The sequence below is a fragment of the Podarcis pityusensis genome, assembly GCF_964106645.2.
Source record: "Podarcis pityusensis genome assembly, chromosome: W".
NCBI lineage: Eukaryota > Metazoa > Chordata > Lepidosauria > Squamata > Lacertidae > Podarcis > Podarcis pityusensis.
This window is the reverse complement of record NC_138045.1, coordinates 5274249-5283703: the sequence shown is the minus strand read 5'-3', so window position 1 is coordinate 5283703 and position 9455 is coordinate 5274249. Positions and strand designations below refer to the sequence as shown.

The 9455-nt window shown below is 50.1% G+C and overlaps 1 protein-coding gene across 1 annotated transcript; it reads left to right on the top strand.

The window, feature by feature from the left end:
* Window positions 1-4894: 4894 nt before the first annotated feature.
* Window positions 4895-9174, top strand: LOC308467845 (uncharacterized protein). The gene is made up of 2 exons (XM_080989497.1): window positions 4895-5735; window positions 8258-9174. The coding sequence occupies exons 1-2, from the start codon at window positions 5186-5188 to the stop codon at window positions 8830-8832; spliced, it is 1125 nt and encodes a 374-aa protein (XP_080845623.1). The 5' UTR covers window positions 4895-5185; the 3' UTR covers window positions 8833-9174.
* The last annotated feature ends 281 nt before the right edge of the window (window positions 9175-9455 follow it).

Here is a 9455-nt window from a genome sequence, read left to right as displayed (position 1 = left end):
CAGTTCATCTATGGGCGGAACACTTCAGAGACCATCGGGTTTGCTTCTGGATGGATAACCAGTCAGTGGTCTCAGTCTTGACTAAGCAATCTTCGCGTTCCCCTAGGGTGGCTGCTCTACTGTGGTCCTTTGTACTTTTTTGCCTTCAGCTAAATATGTATGTTTCTGCCAAATTTGTGCCAGGAGTTAATAACAGCATTGCAGATGCGCTATCTCGATTTCAGATGGATCGCTTCCGCTCGTTGGCACCGAATGTGCAGCAATTGCCTCAGCCATTTCCGGAGCACCCTTGGAGCCTTGGGAACGAGAAGTGCTAAAGGGAGTATTGGCATCAGTTGCCCCTTCAACCCTAAGATCTTATAAAAAGGCTTGGTCAGACTTCTCAGCATTCCATCGCAAAATGGGGGTGGATAGGCCGGCCAATCTCCCGACTAAGGCAGAGGTTTTAAAATACCTCGTGCACCTGCAAGAGTTGGGGCGCGCTGCCAAGACCCTCAATATTCAGTCTGCAGCGATATCATTCTTTTGCAAAGCTATGTTCTCAGTCAACCCCTGTGCGGACTTTGTAGTGCGGAAAGCTTTAGAAGGGTGGCGCAGACTGCAGCCCCCCAGCACCGATAGCAGAAGGCCCATAACATTCAACATACTCTGCCAAATACATAAGAAACTCACGGCCATCTGCTGGCCAAAGTATGAGGCCCGCCTATTTTCAGCAGCTTATTCATTCGCCTTCTATGGTGCCCTACGCATAGGCGAGGTGGTCTGCGAGGACCTACCAGATTCAAGTACAAGGGGGATTTTCCTAGAGGATGTGACCTTATCCCGCTCAGACCTGATTCCTAAAATCTGTAGTTCTAAAACCGACCAGCTTGGGAGAGGGGCGCTAATTTGGCTGCTAGCTACCCAAAAAAACGGTCCTTGCCCCGTAAAAGATGCAAGAAGATACTTATATTTAAGACCAAACACCCCTGGCCCCTTTTTCATTCATGCTGATGGCTCCCGCCTCTCAAAACACCAGTTTACGCGGGTTATGCGTAAAGCAATTGCTGCTATTGGGCTCCCTGCGGAGGAATATGCTGCTCACTCATTCCACATTGGTGCAGCTACCACAGCGGTACACCTAGGCTTGACGGCAGAAAGGATAAAGGATTTGGGTCATTGGAAGTCCAACACTTATACAGGGTACATCCGCAAACCGCTATGAGGATCCCCATCGCCCCCATCATCCCTGTCCCCTCTTTGTATGCTCTTTCCCCTTTTAGGTGTCGGGGTGGTGCGCCTTTGGATCATAGGCCATAGCATTGTGCATTGGGCCAGAATCCGAGCCATCGCCAGGGGCTGGGGATGCGGCTTACAGCTTCCAAAGAACATTGAATTATCCTGGATCATGCACCACGGAATGCGATGGTCTGAATTCCTACCTGCAATAAAGGCCAAAGCTGCCCTGGAAGGTCCCCCTGAGGCATTGGTCATCCAGCTGGGCGAAAACGACCTGGCCTATCGGAAGGGCGTGGACTTAATGTGGAATATTTTCAGTGATTTTGAGGAACTGCGGGCTGCCTTCCCCAATCTAATGATAATTTGGTCATCACTGCTTTAAAGGCGCACTTGGAGAGATTGCAAAAGCCCCAAAGCTGTAAATAAAGCCAGGAAGATCCTGGAGTGCTCAGTGGCTCATAGAGTGGCGGTACTGGGGGGGGGGCGGGTCATTGACCACCCCGGCATCCAGTTTAACAGGGAGGCCCTCTACTGCAGGGATGGCGTGCATCTTTCTGATGCGGGTAACAATATGTGGCTTGTTGACATACGGGGATCAGGGATTGGTTGCAGGTTTGAGGGTATTGGCAGCGAGCTTTGCTTGAGTGGCAGTTAGGCATTGGTAGGGATATTATTATGTAGATGTGTTGGGGGGGGAGGAGTGTTGGAAACTGGCCCCCTCGGGAAAGGCTGGCTCCTCTTCCCAGGCTCTTCGGGGCCTGTTGCCGGTGGTCTACCCTGGCTGGCATCCCGGCAGACCAGGGAGATCTTGATAGGCGACACCTCCCTGATGAAAAGTGCACACCCCCTTCCCCCTTGCATAGCAGCAAGAGAAAGAAAACAGTCAGAAAGCAGACTATTTCATGACTGTACACTGTACAAAAAGCATGTCTGCTCGCTCAGAATCCTCCGAGCAACTGAGTAAGACTTCCCGGACACGAACAACAGGAAGGTCTCATATTACACAGAGAACAAATCCCTGAGAATTTCCTGGAACATCCTGTCCCACGGTTAGACCCATCATGTGATGTAAACATCGAACTGCTTGTTCGCAGCTGCGTAGTACTCATATCCCAACATCGAGTGCCCCCTGGGGGAGTTCCTAGTGATGTGCATCCCAGGGCTTCCCCTGCTGGTGTTAACCCTTTCCGGTTTTCATGCTAACAGGCTGAAGCCGGATAGTCTGATAGGACCAATGCCTAAAGCCAATACCGCTCTTACCTGTAACCAATAAAGTTGTGGCCAATTTTTGCCCATTAAACTTAATCAATGGTGTCCTGTGTCTTTATTATTCCAATTGGGGGGAGGCGGGAATCACCACGCAACCAAATTGTTGGGCCACGGTATAGCCAGGAAGCCTTGAATTCAAGTTTTTTGAGGGGCAGCCTGTGCCCCTGGCTATGATGTGTGATTTGACGCTGAGTTTCGGTTGGCCCAATGCAAAATGTGTGAGGATCCATGAGGATCCGTGCGTCGAAACGTTTTTGGGCCATGGAGTGGTCAGGAAGCCGTGGATCCTACTTTTTTGAGGTGCAGTCTGTGCCCCTGGACTTCATGTGTAATTTGACGGTGAGTTAGGGGTGGCCCAATGCAAAAAGCATGAGAATCAATGAGGATCCGTGCTTCGAAACCACGTTTTGGGGCCATGGTACGCCCAGGAAGCTGTGGGTCCTAGTTTTTTGTGGTGCAGGCTGTGCCCCTGGCTATTATGTGTGATTTCTACAGAAACCCTGAGGATCCACGAGGATCCGTGCTTCGGAACCACGTTTTGGAGCCATGGAGTTGCCAGGAAGCCTTGCATCCGTGCTTTTTGTGGTGGCAGATGTGCCCATGGCTATGATGTGTGATTTGACAGTGAGTTTGGGTTGGCCCAACACAAAAACCATGCGGTTCCATGAGGATCCGTGCTTCGCAAAGCCACTTCCAACCCTAGGGAGGAGTTGGGGTTGCGGGCTTCCCGCCCCCAACTCTCGCTCGGAGGCTGGCGAACAGGGGAATCCTCTGCCGTGTCATCCCCTGGCCAGCCTATCAGCTGGCTCAGGGGGTGTGGCTTGCCGCTCTTAAGGCAAGCACGGCAGAGGAGCTCCCTCTTTGCCGCCGCCGATCAGCTGGGGAATTTGGTTCGTTCTCTCCGGCTCTGTGCTCTGTTTGCGTTTCTTTCTTCTTCTTCTTGTTTTTGCTTCTTCTGTTTCGCCTCCTATTAGGTTGCTGTTCTGTGTGAGGAACGAGGGAGCAATTGTTTCTTCTCTTCTGTGCTTTTTTTTGCCGTGCTGCTTCTTCTGTTTTGCCTCCTTTTAGGTTCCCGTTTGAGAGAGGAGTTCCGGCTAGGGTACCTTTGCCGGCAGCGCGTTTTTTCTTGGATCAGTCTTCTCCATCCACCCCCTTTTGGTGCGCGGCAGCCTCTCGGCTTCCAGCAGCCACTTTGTTCCTTCCATTGCCGCCAGCATCGTTTCGCTGCTGGATTGCCTTGTCCGAAGCTCCACACGGAAGCTTGGGAGTTTCTGTGCCGAGCTCCCTTCTCTAAAGTCCACCTAGGGTGACCCTGTTGCCCCTCTTGGAGCTCCTCACCGCGTTGAATTCTTCCCCCGCTACTGCTGCTCCTGCACCTCACTCACAGCTGTTCAACTGGAGGACTCCTGAGATGCGGTTTGCTTCAGCTACCGCTCGAGGTGGGAGCTATTCGGGCAGCTCAGGGAAGGGAAGTGCCTTCGCCTTATGGGACTCTTTTAAACGCGGGGTGCTGCAGCGCCTGCGGGAGGTTTGACTCCTTTCGTGATAATTTGGTGGGAGGCTTTGGGCTTCATTTCTGCCTGAGATTGAGGCGCTAAAGCCGAGTTCTCGCCGGCAGCCTCGTGAAACCTACTGTTTAAATTTCCCTGTAAGCCAGCGCCTCCCTGGGCGATCTCTGGATTGCTCGCTGTGCGCTCTTAACAAAGGGGACCTTTGATCAACTACGCGCAGCCTGGCTGGAGTGGGGGTTTTAGCGGCTTCGTGAAAGCCACTGTTTTGTAAATCTCTGCAAGCCAATGCCTTTAGGGGGCTAGATTGTTGGCTTCGCGTTTTAGAGCAAGGAGTCCTGTTTTCTGGTTGCCAGGGTTACTGCTTCGTGCTGTTGCCATTTTAGAGCGACCACGTGGGCGAGGGGCGGCCGCCATCTTAGGTGAGGCAAGCGCCCCCGCCCCCCCCCCCTGCAGGGTTGAGTGGAGCTATTTTTCTTTGTGTTTACACCCGTGGCTTCACTCCTTTCCCCTGCCGCTTTAGTTGTATTTTGCTGTTCTAACTAGCCAGGTAATTTTATCAAAATCGAGCTTGCCCTTAGCTACCGGGCTTAGAGAGAGTTTAAACTCTACAGCGTGCCAGGATTGTATCTCCTTCATCATTTTCATTGTATCATTGGCTATTGTAACATATGCTTAGTGCTGCTGGAGGATTAGTAACAAAGTGCTGAGTGCAGGGAGAAGTGGCTGGTTTTAAAGTGGAGTGTGCTTGGGGAGAGTTGCTTTCTCTGTACTGAATATCAGAGACCATAGATTACATTCAATTGAAGGGAATAAAATAAACAATTATTAATTAAGCAGTGTTTTATAAATTAAATTGCAATTACTGTCTTTAATTAATTTGAAAATCTTGAGCCATAAATACGTTATCCAGCAGGGATTAGATACATTACTCACATTGCATTGGTTTGATACAACGCCTCATTAATTTCAATCACTGAGATTAATTAATTCATACAGTGGTCTAAGACATAAATATTTTATTTGGCATAGATTGGATATTTAACAAACAGTGCAATTGTTGATATAGCGTTTATTAAATTACGTTTACTGAGATTAATTAATTCATACAGTATTTAAATTCATAAATAACTAGTGGCCCGTATAATTCATTCCTATTTTATGTATAATTCATTCCTGATTAACGTTAAATGCCTTGCAACCCTCAGGCTTTCGCTCAATTTTTCTCAGCCTTTGAAACCTTCTATTTGCAATGTAGGCCAAGGGTCACTGGGTCTGCTTTGCCAATTTTAAGTTCTCAGGACTGTATTCCAGATACTCCACCTAGCATGCTGGAGCAACCCGGTACTTCGGCCTCTGCCTCTAACCTGAGTAATGCGCAGCCTGGTGGCAGCACAGGTGAGCTACCCAACATGCACTCTCAGTCAGCACGCAACAAAAATTCTACACCCAGTGCTGCTGAGGGTAGGTCCTCTTCCGCTAGGCCTAGACGCTCTGCCCAACAGCGGGAAGAGATAGGTGTCCCTAGTGTTTTTCAGGATCCCTCCTCTCAAACAGCGCCCTCTGAAGGCGGTTCAGCTTCATCCTCGGAGGAGGAGGCCCAGCCGCATGCTGAAGCTTCCGGAAACGCAGGACAGGCCCCAGCAGCCACCGAACAACAGGGAGGGAAAAGGAAGGCGAAGAAAAAACACACCTCAAAGACCAAGAAGAGCAAGCATTCCGACACCGAGGAGGAATCAGGTACTTCCTTCTCTCCAATTAAACTCCATCCATTAAAAACTCTCCTTGACTTATACCCTAATAGGCAAGCTGCTAGGTACCTCTGGGAGGGGTTTTCCCTAGGCTTCAGAATTCCTGTCTCAGTCACACCTAACTCCGGAAACCCACCTAATCAGAAATCAGTAAAAGACATGCCCGAAGTGGCTAGGAAGAAAATACACAAGGAAATTGCCGCTGGTAGAATAGCTGGCCCCTTCATGGAGCCTCCTTTTGAGGGATTGCATATTTCACCTTTAGGTATTGTTCCCAAGAAGGCCCCAGGTGAATACCGTATGATACATAACCTTTCGTATTCTAAGGGGAGCTCAGTCAATGATTCAATTCCGTAAGAGCTATGCTCTGTTAAATATGCCTCCTTTGATCAAGCGGTAAAGTTGGTCCGCAAATTCGGGAGGGGAGCTATGCTGGCGAAGTATGACATCGAGTCGGCCTTTCGCCTCCTTCCAGTTCATCCGGAAGACTTCCATTGGCTGGGCTTTAAGTTTGAGGGGGCATATTTCATCGATAAGGCTATGCCCATGGGTTGCTCAGTGGTTTCCGCAGCCTTCGAGACCTTTAGCACCTGCCTGGACCGGGCCCTCTGCTTTAGGACAGGTACGGAGGGGGTGGGGCGTTATTTGGACGACTTTATTCTGGTGGCCAGTAATGTGCCTGACTGCCCAGCCCTGCTCCAAGCATTTACATCACTGACTCAGGAGCTGGGCGTGCCATTAGCGAACGACAAGTCACAACCATGACATACTTAGGCATTGAACTTGATACCATAGCCCAAACATCTCACTTACCCAGGGAGAAATTGACTGCGCTTAGGGAGTTCATCGTACAGCTTTTGCCCCTTAGGAAGGTTACCCTCAGACAAATCCAGTCACTCTTAGGTCACCTTAACTTCGCCTGCTGGGTTACAGCCCCGGGCCACCCCTTCTGTGGGCGTTTGGCGAGATTATCAGCTGGCTTACGCTCTCCCCATCACAGGGTCCGATTATCGAAAGCAGTTAAGGCTGATCTGGAGGTTTGGCTGGAGTTTTTAGGCTTGTACAATGGCATTTCACTATGGCAGGACAACCTGTCACTCCAGGCCGATTTTCAAATTCAATCAGACGCAGCGGGTTCTCTTGGCTTCAGGGTTTATTTCAGGGGACAGTGGTGGGCGCAACCATGGCCTTCCTCCTGGCAGGGCAAACCAATTACACGTGACCTTACCTTTCTGGATTTTTTCCCAATAGCGATGGAGGTGCATTTGTGGGCAGAGGAGTTCAAGGATCACCGGGTGTGCTTCTGGACGGACAACCAGGCCGTGATTTCCGTACTCGCCAGGCAATCCTTGCGTTCACCGAGGGTGGCAACTCTATTGAGGTCATTTGTTCTTTTGTGCCTGAAATTAAACATTTATTTCTCGGCCAAGTTTGTTCCAGGAATTAATAACGATATTGCGGGTGCTTTGTCCCGCTTCCAGAAGGATTGCTTCCTCTCGTTGGTGCCGTATGCTCAGCAATTGCCTCAACCGTTTCCAGAACACCTCTGGAGCCTTGGGAGCGAGAAGACCTAAAGGGAGTATTAGCTTCAGTTGCCCCATCAACACTTAGATCCTATAAGAAAGCTTGGGCTGATTTCTTGGCATTCCGTATTAAATTAGGCATTGTTACTGAGGACACTCCCCTGAGAAAGGCGGAGGTGCTAAAATATTTAGTGCATTTATGGGGAATGGGCCGTGCACCCAAGACCCTTAATATTCAGTCTTCTGTGATCTCTTTCTTTTGTAAGGCCCTTTACTCGGTTGATCCTTGCCCCGACTTCCTAGTCCTGAAGGCGCTGGAGGGCTGGCGTAGGCTCCAGCCTCCTAGCACAGATGGCAGGAGACCCATCACCTTCAACATCCTGAGTCAAATTCATAAAAAGCTAAGGGTGGTTTGTTGGTCTAAGTACAAAGCGCGCCTATTTTCGGCAGCGTACTCCGTCGCCTTTTTCGCCGCCTTGCACATTGGTGAGGTGGTGTGCGACAATCAGCCCAGTCTTATTTCTCGAGGGATCTTACTGAAGGATGTGACATTATCTTCCTCAGACCTACTTCTCCATATACGAAGCTGCAAAACGGATCAGCTAGGAAAAGGGGCCTTAATTCACCTTATAGCAACTCAAAAGAAGGGGCCTTGCCCAGTAAAGGATACAAGGCGATTTTTATATTTGAGACCAAATGCCCCCGGCCCCTTCTTCATACATAAGGATGGCTCTAGCCTCACAAGGCATCAGTTTACACGCGTTATGCGCAAGGCAATTGCTGCATGCGGTTTTCCCCCTGCGGAATTTGCGGCTCAATCATTTAGGATTGAGGCAGCCACGACAGCAGTACACTCAGGCCTCCCGGCCGAAAGAATAAAGGATATGGGGCGTTGGAAATCAGATGCCTTTAAAGGGTATGTCCAGTGATCCGTTGTGATGATATGCAACACCCCCCTGATCTCTCCTTGTTCTGCTTTTTCTTTTAGGTGGTGGGGCTGTGTGTGTCTGGATCATTGGCCATAGTATTGTGCACTGGGCCAGAAATCATGCTCTTAATCAAGGTCAAGGAAGGGCGCTGGAATTGCCTGAGAACATAGAACTCTCCTGGATTTCTCGGCGTGGAATGCGTTGGGCTGAATTTCTGCCAGCAGTGAAGGCCAGAGTTGCCAAAGATGGTCCACCGGATGCCCTTGTCATCCAGTTGGGGGAAAACAATTTGGCTTACAGGAAGGGCGTGGACATAATGTGGAATATTTACAATGATTTTGACGAATTGAAAAATACTAACCCAAAGCCAGTCATAATTTGGTCTTCCCTGTTAGAAAGGTGCAAATGGAGAGATTGCAAATGTCCTATTGCTATTAATAGGTCCAGGAAAATATTGGAACGCTCGGTGGCTCGTAGAGTGGTGTCACTGGGGGGACGGGTCATCGACCACCCCAACATTCGATTCAGCAAGGCAACCCTCTACCGTGAGGATGGCATACATCTTTCCAACGAGGGGAATGATGTTTGGCTCACTGACATTTCTGCGGGGATTAGGGATTGGTTGCAGATTTGAGGGTACTGGCGGCGACCTTTTGCTCGAGTGGCGGTGAGGCATTGGTCGGGGTATTGTTATGTAGATGGATGGGGGGAGGAGCGCCATCACCTCCCCCAGTTGCGAAGGGTAGTCCGGTAAAGGACTCCGGGGGCGTGGCCCCGTCCGAAGCCTAGGGAGGTCAGGGCCCAAGGCACGCCCCTGAGCGGTGACCCCAGGGGAGTGCCTAGTTGATGTGCATCAGCAGGGCTCCCCCTGCTGGTGTTAACCCTTCCCGGCCTCTCAGGCATACAGCCTGAAGCCGGATAGTGAATAGGACCAATGCCTAGGCCAATACCGCTCATTTCCTGCAATCAATAAAGTTGTGGCCAATTTTCGCCCCTTAAACCTTAACTTATGGTGTCTTGTGTCTTTATTTCTTCTGGTGGGAGGTAGGAACTCAACACGCAACCACGTTTTTGGGCCATGGTCTAGCCAGGAACCTATGGATCACAGTTTTTTGTGGTGTAGGCTGTGCCCCTGGCTATGATGTGTGATTTGACACTGAGTTTGGGTTGGCCCAATGCAAAAGGCATAAGGATCCACGAGGTTCCGTGTTTCAGAACCACGTTTTGGGCGATGGTATGGCCTGAAAGCTTTGGATC

What these genes read in the sequence shown, in the direction of transcription:
- LOC308467845 (XM_080989497.1), top strand. Translation starts at nt 5,186, where the DNA reads ATGCCTTGCAACCCTCAGGCTTTCGCTCAATTTTTCTCAGCCTTTGAA. An exon ending in CGACACCGAGGAGGAATCAG is followed by an intron (nt 5,736 to 8,257) that starts GTACTTCCTTCT and finishes TTTTTCTTTTAG; the next exon opens with GTGGTGGGGCTGTGTGTGTC.